Below are 20,497 nucleotides of genomic sequence, written 5' to 3' on the forward strand. Positions count from 1 at the left end.
CTCAAGAGGCTGAGATCTGAGGATTGAAGTTCAAAGCCAGACTGGGCAGAAAAGTCCCCAAGACTCCCATCTCTAATTAACCAGCAAAAAGGCTGTACCAGAGAACAAGAGGCACGATTGATCAACGTTGGGGTGAGGACTCCCCTCCCCTGCCTCAGAGTGCCTGGCTTTCTGACAGCTTGCCGAAATACCTAACTCAGCTCCCAGTGACAGCGAAAGCTAATCCAATTAAAAAAAAAAAAAAAGGAAATACAACCTTTATGAAGATATGAAGAGCCTCTCATTAGAATGCAGAAGCCTTTAAATGAACTATCAATGCTTTAGGCTTCTTTAAATGTATTTAAAGTTCCTCTCCAACACATAACCACTTTTGAAAGAAAAAGGTGGTTTTGAAAACTAATATGAACAGGTCTGATATATGTGGACAAAGATGACTGCTTCTCTGGTTTTCAGGATCATTTTTTTAATGCCCAAACAACGTAAATAACTTGGAACCTGGAAAAATAACAATCTCCCACAATTCTTCAGTGGCCACTCCCATCCCTCTCCCCAGAAGGGCTTTCTCTCCTCTCTGCAATCAACATGCAAAACACAAGACCACCATGACACAAAGCAAAATACAGTACAAATTTATTGTCTCCAATCATTCTTAGTCAAGATGTAAGCAAAGTAAACAGACAATAGAACTGAATACAAGTAAGCAATGGATTAACATTAGGTATTCTATTTTACTATGAATTTTCTGAGCAAAAAAACCTTATTCCTAAAAAAATGCTTTACTTGGTAAAGGCAACTGACAACAAAACTTGTACACAATCACTGCCACTCACTGGTTTAAACAATAAGCAGTCAGTAAAAAACAAGAGATAGCTTTGGATTGATGCCAGTAACAAATTATCACCTTTTGAGAATTAGTATCAATCAAAAATACTGAGGAAATCCAGAGAGCATTAACAAATAACTAAAGAGCACTGAATGTAATTATTTCAAAGATTTACAGTAAAATCCTCTGCCTCTAAAGGAAAACTTAAAACACCTCACACTAACTATTCTCCAGAGCCTAACTGACTTTATTTCCTCATAGAGAAAACTACAGCAGGATTTCCCCCAGCTGGGAAACTCACAGATTCACTCTAGAGGAACACATTAAAAAAATTATGCAAACTTTGAACTTTTTAAAGTGCTAAAGCCACAAGAAGAAAATCCTTTTTCTTTCTCTCTCTTTTTTGAGACAGGGTCTCATTGTGTTGCAGGCTAGTTCCTGGACTCAAGCTACCAGTCTCCCAAGTAGCTGGGATTCCAAGTGTAAACCACCACCCAGCTGAAAATCTATTCATAAAACTTAAAAAAGTTTAAGTAGTCAGTGTTAAAGAACATGTATGAAAAATGTGGACTAGCATTATTTAAAAATCAATAATGCATTGCACAATTATTGCAAAAAACCTCAATGAGCCATCAGAAATTGGCAAATGGACGTAATATTCTAAGTTAACTAGATGAAATTTACGAAGAAATCTGTTAGGAATGACAATTAGTTGTGTACGAGAAAATGTAAGTATTTCACTTCTCAAGGCTCCAGATTATAGTTGTACATGTGTGCATTTGCATAGCACCCCAACTGGAGAGAAGAAAGACCAGTTTCAGGTCCGTGGACTGGATACCTCCTTTCCCTGACTGTGCAGGCCACTGGGAGGCCTGGCCCCCTCTTACCTCACAGGGGCTATTCTCAGTAGCGCCCACAGGGGCTGCAGGTGGATTCAGACCACCAGGTACGGGCTGGGCAGATCTTTACAAAGAGAAGGCTATAAATGACACTTCTCCAAACAGAGACCAAGAAAAAAAAAATCTCCCCTCAAACGCAAATAACACACTGTCAATGAGTTTTACAAATGCATACCAAGTTTTAAAGCTAAATATTCTATCAATCTTGAGATACTACTATTAAAACACAGTATTTGTTACATCCATTGCTTACTGGTAAAAAAAGTTTTATGTTACTCCCTTTCCCCTCCTCCCCAAAAGAAAACGATTTAATAACTAGTTCTCAGATTAACAAAGAATATATTAAACATTTTACATTCTTTCCATAACTGCATAAAAAAGCAGGCATCCTGAATACTTACAAGGAATGAGTTTTCTACATTTGCAAAAATTAATTACACTCAGAAAAACATTTACAAGAATATTTTTACTATCTAAAGATTGGCAACAATGTAAGACCAACTTATTTTACACTAAATAGTCGCCCACTGGCTGAGATAAACACTCTTTTAAAAAACTGTTTACTAAATAAAGCAATAAATGTCTTTCATTATTTTACTTCTTAACATTTAAAATAGTTACATGAGTGGAAGCATATTTTTTTTTGACCACCAAAATAAACTCTCTCAACCTAATGCTTATAAGGTACAGTATAAAAAGCAATAGAAAAACCAGAACTGCATTATAAATGTTTTTGGTTCAAAGTTTTATTTGAAATCTTATTTCTTGCCTAGACAAAAACAGTGAACAAGACAAAACACTGGTAAATTTTAAACTCTAACAGATATGCAGAGCTTTCTAAATCAAAAATAGTTTTTTTTTTACTGATTAGCAATATGATTTCAAAAATCTTCCAAACTGTAGCATAAAGGTTCGAGTTCCGAGATGTTATGTATGTGAATTTGTCAGCTACTCCACAGCCATGCAGGTGGCACTACGAGGGGCACTGGCTTTCTACACGTGACGAGCACAGGTGTTGGTGAGCTATTGGGTGAGCTGTGGAATGGGAGTGGGCAGTATACAGGGGTCCGGTCTGATGGCCCTTTCGTCTAAAGGCATATACTTCTGTTTCATCTCTAAAATGCACACTCTAAGAAAATATGAACAGGCAGATCAGTAGCTGCAACTTAATTTCATCTTCCTGTTTCTGTCGCATTCACAGACAGAAATAAAAACCACTCAAGTATTGGGAGGGAGAATTCTTAGTTTTTCAAGTGAGCAAAATTTCATATATTTCATATATTTCTATACCGTATAAGGCCAGTCAGTGTTTTTACTAAGATGCTTGTGTCTCAATATAAACAAAGCCTTTCCTCCACTGGTGTAAGGTGTTGGTATAGAAAACAATGGGCTTTTCTGCTGAGTGCAAACTTAAAAATCCTCAGTCACAGTAGCTGACTTTTAAAACATGAAATAACAGCTTGCAAAAGAAAAATGCAAAAACTCAGACTGAAATCTCTCACATCTTAAAAGGCTTTGTAGTTTCAGTAACTTTTTAATGTCAACTTTTTCCTCACAAGTGAAATAAAGTTTTACCTTTTGAAAACACTCCAGGGAATTCTAGGTAACGCCTATTGAAAGGCTTTTCATTACAATTTCTAGAAAAGGAAGAAAATACTATATACCAAATACTATATACCCAAATAATTAGCAAAAACTAGTTTGGGACCCTTCATAGTACTTTACCACGTATTTCCGAGCAGCAAGCAGTGATTCAGCAGTCTCACTCCATTGACAGACTTTAATGCACCCTAACAGAAGTCTTCAAAAGGACAGAGGGGCAGTGAAATCGTATATACCAATATGGGTATCTGCAGGGTCTATGGTGTGAGCCATCCCGGGAAAGTAGGCCAAAGCTGCTAGAGCCCTTCTTCCCACTCTGCTCTGCTCCCTGGTCTCTGGCAGGAAGTGGTGCTCTGGAACCTGACTAGGTATCCTGCCTCTGTGTGTGTGTGTGGTCTACCTCAACCTCGCCTGTCACACGAATCTCAAGTTCAAAGGAGTGCCCTCTGCTAGCACGGTGTTCTGTCCCAATCACCCTCAGGTTTTCAAGTTGTGACAGCATAACACCGAGATCAAACAGCTGCAGGCCTTCAGCTCTGGATGCACTCACCTACCACTGTGTGGTAGTAGCGGCGCCAGTCACTACTGACCCTCCTGTAAACTGACTGAGAGGATGCGCGCAAATCACCTAAGCTGTGGTCTTACGCTGGGCCCATCATTGTTATACTGACTGAGAGCAAGTTATTTTATAAAAATCTAAGTGTGACTATTGCTCATTTAAATCTCACCATTTTCATACAAAAACAAAGTTCTACGTGACCACAAAATACCAAGTATTTGTCTTTATCAAGTGTCAGGATAACTTGTTAAGAGTTGAGGTTTATCTTTTTATTGCTAAGGTAGTCTAGGATGTAAGTCAATACTGCAAACGACTCTATTTTGTCCTGGTGCGTTTTTTGGCCTTAAGAACATGGCGAAGATTTGCTGGAACTTAGGTGTGTGGAATAATCCAAAGAAGGAATAGTTCCACAGCAAAAGCCCCAATGAAAGGATCACACTGCCACCCTGGAACCCGTGATGCTCAGTTCAAGTTCAACAGTCACGAAATCAAGCCCCTGTCGCTGTGAGGGTCAAACTGCAATATTCCCACGTTTATTCCTAAAGCCTAGTGGGGACATTTCTAACCACTATCAGTTTATCTCGAACCTAAATTCAAGCATAACAATTTCCCAACCTTTATTACTCTCTTATAAAAAATTCCGTAGCGTCTTGGGACACTGTCAGTAAGCTGGGGCCTCCCCCGGCGAGGAGTGTGGGCCCGTCAGTTGTGGGTCTGCTCGTGACTCCAAAGGCTGAAGGCGGTCTTGAACGTCCTGTGGCAGAGCTTGCACATGAACTGCCTTTTAAATGTGATTGCTGAGAGGGGCGGGGCGTGGTAAAAGAGCGTGTCCGACTCCTGTGGGGTAAACAGCTTCTCCGTGGTCGGGATGGGGTTCTCTGGCAGGCCTGTGGGGCTATCGGGCTCCAGGGGCTGGATCTTGGGCAAAGGAGGTGGGGGAGGCAGGGGTGGTGGTGAGGGAGAGTCTGTGGGCCCGGGGCGTGCTTCGGCCTCCTTCCGCACGGGCTCCTCTGTGGCCTGGGACGCGTGGGACTGGAAGTGACTCCAGAGGCGGAAGTTGGTCCGGAAAGCCTTGTGGCACACGTGGCAGATGAAGGGCTTCACCGAGCACAGCAGCTCCTGGTGCCGCTCCAGCTGCCGGTGGGCCGAGAACATCTTCCCACACTTCTCGCAGGGCCACAGGCCCGCCTCCTTGCTGGGGCCCGCCTCCTTGGGCGCTGAGCTGGCCTCGGGCGCGTCCTCTTCCGCCTCCTCCACGGGCTCCTCTTTGACGTGGATTTTCAGCTGCTTCGACAGACTCAGGTCTTCAGGGAGACAAGTGGAATCCTCGGAATCGAAGTTCACTTGCTCTGAAGAGTCACTGAACGCAGTGTCCTCTTTTGGTGTGGCAACGTGGTTTACCTTGTTAGGCTCGGGCGGGGGCGGGGCCCGGGGCCCGGCGGGCACTTCGCCATTGTGGTCCAGAGTGGGCAGGGAGACGTTCTCGGCGGGGGCCATGCTGTTCTGGTTGTGCACTTCCACCTGGTGCCGCCAGATGCTGAAGGACGACTTGAAGGTCCGCATGCACTCCAGGCAGGTCAGCTTCTTGTACTCACACCTGTCCTCGTGCTCCTGCTTCAGCGCGGGCGAGAAGAACCTGAGGCTGCAGTAAGGGCAAACGGTGGTGTTCCGGCACAAGCGCTCGTGGCTGCCTTGCTCTAGAAGAGAAGAGAGCTTAGCATTACAGAGGCGGCACGGGTAAACCTCCTTGCTCTCTACCGCACCTGTCAGAGGAACACGCTCTTTTGGCTTAGCAACTTTATTTACTCCGAGGGGTCTTTCTCCCGGGTGCATTTTTATGTGCTGCTTAAACTGAGAGAGAAAGCGGTAGGCCTTTCCACAGTAAGAACAAACGTACGCCCCTTTGGCTCGGGAGCGCAAGTTCCTCTTGATGACTTGCTGTGCTGGGCAGCTACCTGGGCCCTGGAAGCCAGGCTTGCTGCGCCTCAGCTTAATGATCAGGGCCTTCTTAATCTCCCTCTCTCTCACTATGTCAATCAGCTTTCTTTGGAATTTCTCATCCAACACTGCATGGGAGCTAGAGGCTGGCGACGGGTTCTTCACTACGCCGTGCTGGGTCTGACAGTGTGTCCACACTTTGAAGTTGGTGTGAAAGCGCTTGTGACAGATGTCACAGGCGTAGGGCTTCTCGGGATTATGGTACATGTTAGCGTGGCGGTGAAGACCCGCAGCTGATCTAAAGATCTTAAGGCAATGTTTGCATTTAAACTTTTTATTTGGTCTCGTCCCCTCCAACTCACCAAACTCCTCCTTGTTTAAGTCAGAATCTGGGAAATTGCCATCAAGGGCAGGAGGGCTGGCGCTCTCCTCACAGCTGTCCCCTGAGACGGCAGGCCCAGGCTCCTCCGCCCTGGCCTTCTTGAAGGGCGACCTCCTGTCTGCCTGGAACCTCCTCTTTGCGGGCAGTCTGCTCATGTCCTTGGGGTCCTCCTCTGTCTTCACGGGGGGATCTCTGCTGGCCGCCGCCCCATCCCCCACGGTGACCCTGATGATGTCGGCCGGGTCCGACAGTGGGCTGCTGGGCTCCGTCTTGATGCGCACCTCAGTCAGGGTCACGGTCACGGGGGAGGCGCCCTCCCTGTCCGTGGACTGAGAAGCACTGAAGGACCTGAGGCGATGTGGTTGCAGCACTTGAGGCCTGTCATCTAGCGCTGGTTTTTCAGTACAGTCTTTTAAAGCTGACTTTTGAGCTAAAGCACAGAACACATTCCCTGGTGCGTTGTTTGACACGGGGGGCGATTCCTGGGGCGATTTCAGGTCTATGGCGGGTGAGTACACAGGAACCTGGCTATCCATGGACAGCGACCGTCTGAGGAGGCTCTTCACCAGCGGGCCGCTTCTGTCAATGCTTTGGTTTGCAGAAGCAGACCCACTGGACGGGATAACGAGGCCCAGCTTGGAGTAGTACAACAGGTTTCGGTCCTCCCCTTGACCACTGCCTTTGTTAGATTCTTTCAACAGATAGGGAGTCTCTGAGGAGCTGCGGAGAGATAGAACTGGTGGCCGTGGCCTTTTCAGAGCCATCTCTATAGCTCTTCCCTTCGGAAGCTGACTGCTCGCACCTGGCTTTTCGTCCCCGGCATCTCTGTCTGAAGGAGGCTTGGAGGGTAATACTGCATTTCTCTTCACCAAACTGCTTCTACTGGGATCATCCAAAGATCCAGAATGCTCAAGAGACTTTGTATACCCGGCCGCAGGCTCTTTGGGCCAGTTCTTGTCAGCGAGGGCCAGGCTATGAAGGGGCTCCACTGCTTTAGCGATGTGTGGCCTGCTGCTACTGGTCTTGATTGCAGTGGAGGGCGCGGGCCGGGAGGCATGGCTCAGGTCGGGCAGATTCTGACTGCTGGCTTTCCCTTGTGCTTCGCTTCTACCCTGACACACAATGACGCTCCTCTTCTGGGAGCTGGTCTCATCGTCCTCACTTACCAACACTCTTTTTCTGTTGGGACACACTGGGAAGGGGGCCTGGGGGGCTTTGGAGACAATGTTGGTCAGGAAGGAGATACCAAGGCTATAGCCCAGCTCCTGCACTGCGGCCAGGCTGCCCTTCTCCACAAATAGGGAAGAAGAATAAATGTAGTTCAAAACATTATCAAAAGCATCTGGTTCACAGAAGTCAAGCTGAAAGACAGTTTGTGACTCATTTTCCTTATTTGTGAATAAGCTCTGGAAGTACTCGCTGCTGGCGGCCAAGACATTCTTATGAGCTCGAAACTTCTGGTCACCAACAATCAGGAGCACGTCACATAGCTGCCCCTTGAGGCGCTCCTCGTTGAGGGCGCTGAGCAGAGAGATGGCATGCGCTGGGTTGATGTAATGCAGGAGTCCCTCCATCGCTCGGCTGATCTGCAAGACAGAAGGTGAAGCCATCACTAAGACCTGGGTGAAGAGCTCTCTGTGGGGAGGGAGAGGAACTTAAAGGGCAGAGACCACCACTGTCATTCCACAGAGCCAGAGCTCAACAGATGGGACAACAGGGACCCTGAACAGCCCTATTTAAATAACATGGAAAATGGCTTCTGTAGCCTACCAGTCACTAAAACTGGAGAATATCAGAAACCAGAGACCAACCAAATGCATTTTTATCAAAAGGTCCTTATTACTTGGCAGGTAGATGTAGAAGTGATACTTGAAAATAAGGATTTAGGGCTGGGAAGGTGGCTCAGTGGTAGAGCGCTTGCCTTGTATGCAGGAGGCCCTGGGTTCGATTCATCAGCACCACATAAGCAAAAAGAAAAAAGCCAGAAGTGGCGCTGTGGCTCAAGTGGTAGAGCGCTAGCCTTGAGCTGAAGAGCTGAGGGACAGCGCCCAGGCCCAGAGTTCAGGCCCCACGACCGGACCCAAAAAAAAAAGAAGAAAATAAGGGTTTATTCCTTAGGGTATTTACCCAGTTGCTACTTAGTTCTACTTCATGTTCAGAGAATACCAAGTATGAGATTATCCCAATTCCTAGGTCCATGATTCTCCATCACTTTTACTACCTTTATATACACATAACCACAATGTAAATGTTGATGAGGGGTGGAAAAAGAATTTACAAAGAGAAAATCACTTGATAATTACAAAACCAAAGTGTTTATTAAACATTAGAAACATAAATCAATAACATTCTTTCTTTTCTTTTTATCTTTCCTTTCCTTTTCATTCTTTGCCTTAGAATCTTTTGAATTACATTTTCAAGAACAGAAAACAAAATACCCGCTAGCTTGGCTGGGCACTGGTGGCTCATGCTTATAAGCATATCTTCTCAAGAGGCTGAGCTCTGAGATCATGGTTTGGAGCTCGCCTGGCTGTCTCCTTGAGACACTTATCTGCAATTACCAACAAAAAGTCAGAAATGTGGCAGTGGTTCAATTGATAGAATGCCAGCCTTGAGCTAAAAAGCCCAGTGAGAAGTCCAGAAACTTATGAGGTTAGACTGAAATTCACCAAAATTCTCTTCAAGTCTAAAACCAAGCCAAGGAGGCGTCGTGAGAGTGAGAACTGGTGCCACACTCAGCTGAGGTGCAGGCTCCTCTGGTGCAAGCCAATGTCTGTTGAAGGGCCTGCTGGCCTGTGCTCAAACCCTGTGTAGTAACTATGCCGTGGCAACAATTAGATGATAGACTCTACAACACACTAAGTACTCAACAAACACACAGATAACTTTTAGGATAGCAGGACTACTAGGCACTTAATGCATTTGTACCTTCTATCCCATGTTCTTGGTGAAGGCTGAGCCATTTCACGGAGGAATCTCCTTGCTCTCCTCCTGTGGCCCTCCATGTGGGCTCCTGTGACATAAGAACCTCACCTGGTTGTTTGTTTTTATTGGTGTCAGTCCTGGGGCCTCAACTCAGGGCCTGGACACTGTCCCTGAATTTTTGTGGTGTTGTTTTTTTTCCTCAAGGCTAGCACTCTACTACTTGACCCACAGCTCTACCTCTGGCTCTTTGATAATTCATCGGAGATAAAGAGTCTCATGGACTTTCCTGCCCAGGCTGGCTTCAAACTGAGATTCTCAGATTTGTCTCCTGAGTAGGTAGGATTACAGGCATGAGCCACCAGCGCCTGGCTGGTGGGTTCATTTTATAATGCCATATTCTATTAAAAGTACATGGACAGCACTAGGAAGCTTGCTTACCACATGTGAGGCTCTGGTTCAATCCCCAACACCATATCAAAATATTGCTTTGAAATTTATTTTTACTACAAGAACGGATCAAAAGTGACTGAGAACATTCTAGAGAGGTTTCAGTGGGACAAATCACACCCCGTCCCATGACACCTGCATGTTCCCTCCTAGCTCCAAGGGGTGTCTGCCTGTGCCAGGCCCAGGCTTTTCAGGGGAGTCCAGGGAGAACAATGGGGTAGACACCGTGTGGAGTGACCCCACAGCACATGGTCTTCAGCATTCTCTGGGTTTCCCTTCATGCCTCTTATCCCTTCACACTCAAAGGGAAAGTGCAATTCTTCTGCTTGTAACTGCTTTCCCTCTTCTGTGCACCATTTAACTTACACCTATTATGCTTCAAGAACCATACATCTGGGCTGGCAAAATGGCTCAAGTGGTAGGGACCTGCCTAGCCAGTGTGAGGTGCTGAGTTTAAACTCTAGTACTACCTTAAAAAAAATTCACACATTTATCAGTGTGTAAAAGGAAATGTTCTCGTCTTTTATGGGGGTCTACGAAGGGTAAAAAAGAGCTAATAATGCCATAAGTATTGACTCAGCTGTGTACTGGCAGGGCAGTGGTGGCACTAAGAATGAATTTCTGAAGATGCCACAGGAAAACACAGTGGATCAGAAGCAAAAGTTGAGCTGGAATTTGTCTGAGTTCTTAAGCTCAATTTTGGCTTGAAACTAGCAAGGTAAAACAGATAAAACTAGGACAGAGTAAAAAAGTGTCAGAATGCACCAAAGTAAGACCTTGAGAAGCCCGTTTCGGCTGGACATCTTCACATATGCAAGTGGGCACCACATTCAGATGCATGAGATGGGAAATGCGCCCTTGCCTGGGAGCCAGAGTCAAGACCACTAGTGTCCTGGGCTAACCACACAGTGCTAGAGAATCAAATGATAGTATCTGCTACCAGTACAAGCAGTGCCAATAACTTCTTAAGTCATTTATTTATTCATTTGAGAAGATGAGAGAGTGAGGGACAAGCCGGGAGGTTCTGATGGGAAAATGGCACAGCTAAGGCAGGAGCCAGGTGAGGCAGGGGTGAAGCTCCTGTTCTAGAGTCATGGACGACGACGTCCCAGAAGCAAGGAGGGCTGACTGGGTAGGGCTGTGGGCCACGGGGGAACATGTGCCATGCAGAGAACGGGAGGTTCTAAGCAGAGGATGACGAAGCCTGAGTTACGTGTAACTAGGAACACAGCAGTCCTATGTGCTGGACAACAGACGCAGACGAGGGAGCAAAGCAAGACGAGGAGGCGCCTACTGCCATGACCTGGCAGGCCGGGACCAGTGGGCACAGCACAGGGAAAGCAAGATTTCCAACAGTGACTAGAGGAGTCAAGGGATGTTTTTCTTTTTTTTAAATTCTGTGCAGTCCTGGGGCTGGTACTCAGGGCCTGGGCGCTATCCTTGAGGCTAGCACCCTACCACTTGATCCAGGGCTCCACTTCCAGCTTTTTGGTGATTAGTTAGAGATAAGAGGCTCATGGACTTTCCTATCCCAGGCCGACTTTACAGTGATCCTTAGATCTCAGCCTCCAGAGTAGTCAGGATTACAGGCGTGAGCTATGTGTTTGTTAGTAGACCTTTATGGACATCCTCCTCAACTCCCTTTCTTGCACTTTCTAGAATCATTCCCCAGCTAAACATCCATATACAGACCCTCTATCATGGTCTGCTTGGTTTAGGAGTTCTAAACCAAGACAGAGAGAAATTAAAACCCCTTAACTTTAAGGCTCAGTCGATACTGGGTTGTCCACATCCCTGGCCACAAAGCATAGCATGACAGTTCACATACCATATGTACTCTACTGCAGAAAGCAACATTGTGCTCACATTTCATTGTTTACAAATTCCTCTATCCTTCCTTGACGGTCCCTATGTTGGATTTCAGTAAGGGCTTCCAATGATCTTGGAGCACAGGCTTCTATCTTTTTGAACAAAAATGTGGAAATCAGTTGTACAAGTTCCTGACAAAGGAACAATTTGTGACAGTGCACAGTAACCTTACATTTGTTGTCTATTCTATTAAACATTAATTGCGTACTTATAAAAAGCTACTATTTGCATGCTCACTCTGCTGCATACATAAGAGCAAACACCACTCCTATACTAACTCAATATTACAATCCTGGAGGTAGGTACTATTATTGTCTCCATTTTACTTATTTTTGTGTGTGCTAGTACAAGGGCTTGAATTCACATTCTTGTTCATCTCCCTACCCCACAAGGCTGTGCTCTACCACTTAATCCACACCTCCAGTTCTGGCCTTTTGCTGGTTAACTGGAGAGAAGAGTTTAAAGGATTTGTCTGGGGGCTGGGAAGATGGCTCAGTGGTAGAGCGCTTGCCTTGCATGCAGGAGGCCCTGGGTTCGATTCCTCAGCACCACATAAGCAAAATGAAAAAAGCCAGAAGTGGCGCTGTGGCTCAAGTGGTAGAGCTCTAGCCTTGAGCTGAAGAGCTGAGGGACAGCGCCCAGGCCCAGAGTTCAGGCCCCACGACTGGACCACCCCCCCCCAAAAAAAAAAAAGGATTTGTCTGCTGGGGCTGGCTTCAAACCCTGATCTTCACATCTCGGGCTTCCTGAGTAGCTAGGATGATAGATGAGTCACCCATTGGGCTTATCCCCATTTTACAGACAAGGAAACCAAAGCACGCAGGGTTGAGAAACTTGCCCAAGGCCATTCAGATAAAGCAGAAGAGCAGGCCGAAGCTGTGCTCTTGACCTTGCCTTCATACTGCCTCTAGTTACCTCTAAATTCTCATGTGAGCTAGATATGTCAGGCCAGTCATTTGCCTGTGAGGGCCTGACAGATGGTGAGTGGAATTGTGAGTCTTAGCATAGAACCCAGGCGCCTCTTAATCATTGCATGATGATGGTATGGTCTGGTCTGGGCATCCCACCACCTTATGGAGCTAGAATGGGTAGAGGAGAGCTAGACACAGAGATGCCAACCTGACCAACACGGCCTGTCTCCTGGAGCTTGGAATCGCACCTGTGGACAGGACAAGTTCATCTGTTGGGGTAGTCCAGTATGCAGGCATCAAGCAGACAGCTATCTGCAGAGGTCTTGATGCAGTGCAGGTGATGGTCATGCAGGTGAGAAATCAGAAAATGTAGGGAGGAAACAAGCAGGAAAGGTGGGAGGCACTTCTGGAACAAGAGCAGTATGTGCAACATACAAACAAGATAGGTGTTTTTGTCTGACTTGAACAAAGGATACACAGGAGGAGGAGGGTATGAGGCTCAAGGGGAAGTCACGAAGCACAGGGGTCTTGGGGGCTAAACTAAGGCCACTGAGGCATTATAAGAGAAACAGTGACCATCCGTTCTCCCCAGGACCTGAAGGCTCTAAAGATCGGGAGAGAGGAGAGAGGGAGAAGAGGGTTGGGTGCTGTGGACCGCTCCTCCTCACGTCTCTTGCTTTTATATTTTAGTTCTTTTATTATGCTGTGGAAACAATGGTCCCTTCCCAATCTAGCTGCAAAGAGACAGCATTTTGACTTTTTCTATTTTAAACATAGTTAAGTGTATCTTGTTTACTGATTCCAGCAACTTAACTGAAAACTATGAAATGCAGGGAAAAATAGCAACTGCTGAATGTCATGTGACGGTCCAGCTGACCACTGCGGCAGTTGAAATGGGGACTGAATCCTCAAAACTCCTGACTCCAAAATGGAGGGACAAAGAGGGCACATGCAGCAGTGGCACTCATTAGACACTATGTGGAAAATGAACAAAACAACTTGTAGGTAGGGACAGGAACTGGGAGAGAGTGAGAGGAGTGACATTTTAGAAATGTACTCATTATCTGACTTATGTAACAATAACTGCTCTGTACATCACCTTTATAATAATAATAAATAATAATACAAAGTAAATACACTAGGGACTGGGAAGGTGGCTCAGTGGTAGAATGCTTGCCTGCATACATGAAGCCCTGGGCTCGATTCCTCAGCACCACATAAGCAGAAAAACTAGAAGTAGTAGCACTGTGGCTCAAGTGGTAAGAGTGTTCGCCTTGAGCTGAAGAGCGGAGGGACAGTGCCCAGGCCCAGAGTTCAGGTCCCACAACCGACCAAACAACAACAAAAACAACAACAAAAAAACCACTTAAAAAAAAAACCAAACAACAAAACCCTACTGATTCCTCTGCTGTTCATGTCTCAGAGAGGCCATTTTGTGGCTGGGTACACATTCTCCTGAAAACATTTTTCTGACCCAGATACAGTAAGTTTGCTGGTACATCAGACTCACAGTATCTGACTTTTTTAGGACTCTGAATCTCTTGCACAAATGCCACTTGCTGTGGCCCAGGGCCCTCTCCTCCACTGCTCAGCTCCACCTGACTCACTGCAACACAAGTTCTGTTTCTCTGGCCACGGTAGAAAAGCCTACCTGAGAGTTGGAGCTCTTCAAAGGAAAGAGGGCAATTAAAAAAAAAAAGGCTTGCTATGGGCAGCAGAAATTGCTGAGAGAAACTCTCCTGCAAATGTGATTATGAACAGGGCTGACTCGATTACCACCTGGATTCCCTATACTTCTATCTTCCTAAACTCTGCCTTGCATATGGTTTCCTGAAGCTTCAAAACAAGAGAATCATTATGGCTAACAGCTCACAGAGGACAATATAGCCCACAGAAAAGTCTTTCAAGTCTACTGCTTATATAACCCTAGCCATGATACCAGAAAAAGAGGAGATACATGTAACTCTAGGCAGACACCCAAGGTTCCTCCAGTGATTCTGGAACACAGGCCCACAGTTATCTCAAGCCCTTGCCTTTGAGTTTAGCACTGAGTTGCTCTCTTACTATTGGATGGTGACAGGAAGTCAGCCAGCTCTACGTTTCAGTCTTACCATCACTTACTTGATGACAATGCAGACATCCTGAAGCTCCTCAGATTTCCAAGTCAGACTAGCTCCCTGGATGCACATGAGGAGTCAGGTTACTACCTTGTATTCCACCTCGTCACATTTTCAGTCTCTCTGGTTTGGATTTGGTTCAAGAGTATGTTCTCGGCCGCAATCAGCAGAATACCCTGCTGTAACAGGCTGCACTGAGCACAGTGGCCCCAGGTCAGCCTCCGTCTGTCATTCCCGTTCCTAGGCACACAGCTCTTGATACAGCTCTGGAAGAACACTGGTCCCACCAGTACAAATAGTGGCCACAGGCACACACCCAGAGCCAGGCCAATTAGACATTTCTTCCCTGGAATGAGGGTCCTAAGAGGACAACAGATAGAAGGAGCAGTTTAATTCAGTGAAGGCCAGAAAATGTAATCATGCATACATTCCTGAAATTAGTGGTTTTGTCCTTCTTGACCTAAGGTTTTTTGGTTTTAGCTTTTCCTTAAAGCTAGGTATCTTTACAATAAACTCCTTTGTCAAGTCAGCTGCTCTGTTTCTGTTTCTGCTATTAAGGAACCATGATGAATATGTTTCCACTTGGTATTTCCAAACCCATACTTTACAATGCTGCTGCTAGATTAAGCTTTCTTCAACAAGGCCTTGATCCAACATACACATTTTCTCTCTCTGTTTCTCTGTCTCTCTGTTTCTCACTACCTCAGCTCATTAAACTCCTCTTGTTGTGAAAGGCATGGTTACACATATCTGAAACACAGGGTCCTGCTTTTTAGGGAGGTATTGAGGGGATAATCACGGGAACAAATTAAGAAGATAGCTAATGGCATGAAAACTGTCTTGATGGAAGCGAAGGCCTTCCTCGTGGGGCAGAGAACTGTCAAGCATCACCTTCATGCAGTGTTTTGGCTGAGGCCTAAAACAAACAAAGCCAGTCTCTACCATTCTCTCTCTCTATTTTGTCAGTCGTGGAGCCTGAACTCTGGGCCTGGGCACTGTCCCTCAGCTCTTCAGTTCAAGGCTAGCACCCTACCACCTGAGTCACAGCACCACTTCTGCTTATGTGGTGCCAAGGAATCGAACCCAGGGCCTCATGCATGCAAGGCAAGCATTCTACCACTGAGCCAACTTCCCAGCCCATCTACCATTCTTAAAACAATAAAAAATGTTGTCTCTCCATCAGGCTAGAATGTAAAGCCTTATAAAAATGGACTTCAAGCTCCATAAACATGCTTCCAAACTACCTTTAAAACTTCCCTTAGTTATCTTCCATGGTATTTTTTTTTCTGCTTCTGATTCTTTGATCCTACAACACAACCTGCCCAGCTTACATCTCTCCCTTCCCAGTATGAGCATCCTGGACGACATCAAATTTGTACCTTGCTCTTGCTCAGCTCAAGTTCCAATGCTCCAGGAAGCCTCCATTTAAGCCGAATGACCCCCCATTCATGCCCCAGTCCTAACCACCAGCAATCAAATCTGGAGATGAGGTCTTTATAGAGGTAGGTTAAAATGTGTCCTAGCCTGATAAAACTGGTATCTCTAAAAGAGGAGGAATCAAGACACAAGACACCCATGGAGGGAAGCCCTTGCAAAGATGTAGTCCTGGGGGGGGGGGGGGGGGGGGGAGAAGGATTGGGACTGGGGGGGGGGAGGGGGGAGGCTGGGAAGGGATGTGAAGAGTAAACAAAGGAGGAGGCTGCAATGCTTGGTAAGAAATGTACGCATTATCCTGCCCATGTAATTGTAACCCCTCTGTACAGTATGTTAACAAATAAAATAAAATAATAAATAAATAATGAAAAAAAAAAAAGATGTAGTCCTGCCAATCCCTCTTTCAGCCTATTAGAAGAAAACAGTATAGCACAGACCACCGATCTCTGCACATTACTACAGCAGCCCAAGCAAACAGACTACTTCAGCTTAGAACGAGCATACCTCTTGCTCTGCTATTCAGGGCTAGCACCATTTACATCTTGTTCATTCCCCTCCTTATTCCACCTGCTTCCCCTGCTGTACCAGAGCTTCAGCTCTTCAAGGACTGATGGGTACTCTACCATCTCTTGGTACCCTTCACAATGCTTAACATGACGACTTGTACAACAGGAAATATGCTCTCCTTTTTTGTACCTTCTATTCCAATTTAATGCAGGGCTGGACATTATGCCAAGGCATAATGTAAATTAAGTAAATAAAGCTGGTCACAACATCGCACTCCTTTAGTATATTATCCTCTATTATTTCCCAGAGAAGAATCCAAATTGTAGAGAGGTGTACAAGATTCCTGACTCCAGTCACAAGTCACTTCTGCACCTGTTTTTTTTTTGGGTGGTCGTGGAGCTTGAACTCTGGGCTTAGGCGCTGCTCCTGCGCTCTTCAGCTCAAGGTGAGCGCTCTACCGCTTGAGCCTCAGCACCACTTCCTGTTTTCTGGTGGTTAATTGGAGATAAAGTCTCACGGACTTTCCTGCCCAGGCTGGCTTTGAACCATGAGTCTCAGATCTCAGCCTCCTGAGTAGCTAGGATTACAGGCGTGAGCCACTGGCACCAGGCTGCAAACTTCTTGAACTGGCACTCCTTACCTTTTACCCAGCAAACCTGCACCCAGCTTCTGCCACCTAAAAGTCATCTCCCACTTCTCCTTTACTTGGCTATCTTCCATAGAAAGATCCAGCTGAAACATTAGTGTCTCTACAAAGCTTTGACTCCAGTCAGAAGCTTAGTCACCTGAACCACAGCACTCCAACATGCTCAATGATCATGGTGATTTCAGCACATCTGCACTTGTTTTCATGTGTGCATTCCTAACACCCAGTACAGGCCCTGGCAGGCATCTACTACTGCGCAGAGAGCACTGAACTTGGGGCTCAAGACCTGGCTTTGCCACCTCGTGTCTCGAGCCCAGACTGGATGAGGACTCCCACATCTGTCCCTCTCTGGTGCCAACAGAACCTGTTCATCCTAGCATATCCCACATGTTCACTTGTGTCCTAGAATCCGGCACCTCACCCTCACACCTGCTTATCTTCACACTTTCCCTACTTAAGTTTGGTGTGTTGCCAGCCAGGTCTCCTCAGCTACAAATCGACTTTGCATTTTGGCCAATCACTGCAGCTTGTGAACTGGGCCCTCAAACAGCCCTAATATCTGCCCACTCTTCCTACTGCCATCCCTATCCTGTGTGGTATCAGTAACAACTACAACGGCTCCCTACCTGGGGATTTCAGGGTTTACCTAACCCCTCTTCTGCTACTTCTCATTTCCCCTCAGTGTACATATCTAATATTCTGCTAAATAGTACTACAAATTCCTCAGAGGAGGGCTTCTTTTTTCTTCCACCTTTACTTCCACAGAATGAAGTACAACATTGTCAAAAGAATTAAACCCAAAATTACTTGGCAGTAAGCTTCAACTTTCTTGTCTGTATGACATCAACATTTAGGGGTAAAGTTAAACTCAGTGACTATTTATCATTAGAGGTGCAAGGAGGATTTACTGGGAAAAATGTTTTTTTATTCCAGCTGGGCCCTGGTGGCTCACACCTGTAACCATGGCTACTCTCGGTGGTTGAGATGTGAGGATCATGGCTCAAATCCAGCCAGTGTAGAAAAGTCAGTAAGATTCTTACATGCAATTCACCAGCATAAAGCTGGAAGTGGGGGTGAAGCTCAAGTGACAGAGCAGCGGCTTTGAGTGGAAAAAAAAGCTAAGGGACAGCAGCAAGGCCCAGAGTTCAAACACCAACACCGGCACATAAAGGGAGAGGAGTGGAAAAAAAAAAATCAATGAGAACCCTTCCAAAGCGGAGGAACCTCCTCTTAGCCAAGCTAGAAGGAACGGACCACGGTCCAAGCCCGAGCGATGACTCAGAGTCATGTTCGTGAACCGCAGCGACTGGACTGTGCAGCAGCAGCAGACTCCTGCAGACCCTAAAGGTGAGCAGAGCGGCGAGTGCGGGCACCAAGACACAGTCCTGACAACAATAACCACGACCACCCCAGGGTGCGGGGCTGCGGCGCCCCGCGGTGGGGCGGCCCCGGTACCTGACTAACCCCCTGCCAACGTGCTGCGCGCGTGCCTCTCCTCAGAACCCGGGGCCCCAGGGCCGGGAAGCCCCGGCCCGGGCTGACCCCGGACTGCAGGACGCGGCGGCGTCTGCAGAGCAGCACGGAACGGGGCCCGGGGCCCGAAGCCGGGGCGGCGCGGCAGGCCAGGCGGGCGTCTCCGGCGCGGCGCCCGGCCCCGCGCGCCCTCCCCGGGCGAGGAGGGGCTTGGCCCATCGAGGGTGGAAAGCCCTGGGGTCTTCGGGGGCTCGGGGAGACGCCAAGGCGCTGCGAGGTCCAGGCGCCCGCGGGAAGGTCACGGGCCACCGGGCCGGCACGCTCCGGGCCTCGGGGACCCAGGCGTGCGGCACGGCAGGTGTGGGGTCCCCGCGGCCCCGGACCACCGTCCGTGCACGCTTCAGGGTCGCCCTCCCCGGTCCGCCGAGCCCACACCGGCCCGGGGCGGGGCCGCGCGCCCCTCCCCCTCAAGGCGTTGCAACGGTTCCGCGGAGGGGCGCGTGCCCCGGCCCCGCGCGGCCGCTAGCCCGCACGCCCGCCCGGCTCAGCGGCGCAGCCGGCCAGGACGCCGGGCATGCGCAGTGGCGAGGGCGAGGCCAAGTGCGGGCATAGAGCATGCGCACTGTGAAGACACAACCGGCTACGTGGGAGTCTGGGCATGCTCAGTAAGAGCCGCGGCGCCGCGCACGCGCAAAGCGCCTAGAGCCCGTAACCCGCTGGTGGAGGAAAAAGAGAGAAATCACCTCAGAGTTACGTCAGGGAAGGCCGCGTTTTGCGGGGAGGCAGTAGCCCCCTACAGGGCCCCGCACTTCTCCTAGGGCGAGGGGCGTGACAGTTACTCACCGTTCTTCAACCCCGGAGCAGGCGCCGGGCCCCTTTCCGCTCACACTCGGCTCGCGCGCGCCGCAGCCGCCGCTGCCGCTGTGATTCCATCCATCTTGAATTTGACGTCATCCCACACCAGGGATGAGGTCATCGCAGGCAGCGCTCGTCACGTGCGCGGCGCTGGGATTGGCCGCCGAGCGCCGGGGGGCGGGACGCGGGGGCGCGGGCGCCGGGAGGGCGGAGCGGCGGGACCACGCCGGGGTCGGGCGCCGCCGCCGTCGCCGCTGCCGCCGCGCGTGCGGGTCCGGGCCCCGAGCCCGGGGGTCTCCGCCGCGGCGGGGCCCCGTCCTCGGTCAGCTCCGCCGCCGCTGTGGCCGGCGGGGTGCTCGCCGCGGTCGGCCGGGTGCTGCCGGGTCCCGCGGCCCCGGGCCCGGCCCGTGGCGGGGACGGGACCCCTGCAAGCCCGGACCCCGGGTAGGGGCGCCGTGGCGCGGGCGGGGGAAGCGCGGGGAGCGGGGTGGGGGAGCTCGGAGGAGGTCGGGGTGTGCGCCCCGCCGTCCGTCCCGCCCGCAGAGCCCCGTGTTTCCGAGGCGTGGAGCTGAGGGCCGAGGCGGCCGCGTGCGGTCCGTGGGCCCCGCCGCCCCCCTGCCGCCCCCCTCACCCCGCCCGCCGCCCCCCTCACCCCGCCCGCCGCCCCCCTCACCCCGCCCGCCCCCCCTGCCGCCCCCCTCACCCCGCCCCCCGCCCCCCCTCACCCCGCCCGCCGCCCCCCCTCATCCTGCCTGCCCGCCCGCCGCCCCCCTGCCGCCCCCCTCACCCCGCCCGCCCCCCCCGCCGCCCCCCCTCACCCCGCCCGCCCCCCCTGCCGCCCCCCTCACCCCGCCCGCCCCCTCTTGCCGCCCCCCTCACCCCGCCCGCCCCCCTCACCCCGCCCGCCCCCCCCGCCGCCCCCGCCCCCCCTCACCCCGCCCCCCCTGCCGCCCCCCTCACCCCGCCTTCCCTCTCTCCCCGCAGCAGGTCACAGGAGCGCCGAGGGGAAGCGCCAGCCCTCAGGAGGGCCTCCCGCAGGCCGGCGTCGCGGGACCACAGCGGCCTCTTCTTGGACGTGGACATCCTAGAGCAGACCCTTACAAAATGCCC

At 49.3% G+C, this 20,497-nt stretch overlaps 1 protein-coding gene across 3 annotated transcripts; it reads right to left on the minus strand.

Moving 5' to 3' along the window:
* Positions 1-613: 613 nt before the first annotated feature.
* Positions 614-19,451, minus strand: Zbtb21 (zinc finger and BTB domain containing 21). 3 transcript variants are annotated; one of them, XM_042687318.1, is made up of 3 exons: positions 14,467-14,586; positions 6,184-7,789; positions 614-5,580 (listed from the first exon to the last, which is right to left on the minus strand). In XM_042687318.1, the coding sequence occupies exons 1-3, from the start codon at positions 14,467-14,469 to the stop codon at positions 4,586-4,588; spliced, it is 2,604 nt and encodes an 867-aa protein (XP_042543252.1). In that variant the 5' UTR covers positions 14,470-14,586; the 3' UTR covers positions 614-4,585. The 3 variants fall into 3 exon arrangements, with proteins under 3 accessions (XP_042543252.1, XP_042543251.1, XP_042543249.1); XM_042687317.1 differs by lacking the exon at positions 14,467-14,586 and adding an exon at positions 19,376-19,451 and having other exon boundaries at positions 614-7,789; XM_042687315.1 differs by having other exon boundaries at positions 614-7,789; positions 14,467-14,587.
* Positions 19,452-20,497: the final 1,046 nt, after the last annotated feature.

This window comes from Dipodomys spectabilis, unplaced genomic scaffold (assembly GCF_019054845.1).
Source record: "Dipodomys spectabilis isolate Male_0828 unplaced genomic scaffold, ASM1905484v1 ptg000107l, whole genome shotgun sequence".
NCBI classification, from domain to species: domain Eukaryota; kingdom Metazoa; phylum Chordata; class Mammalia; order Rodentia; family Heteromyidae; genus Dipodomys; species Dipodomys spectabilis.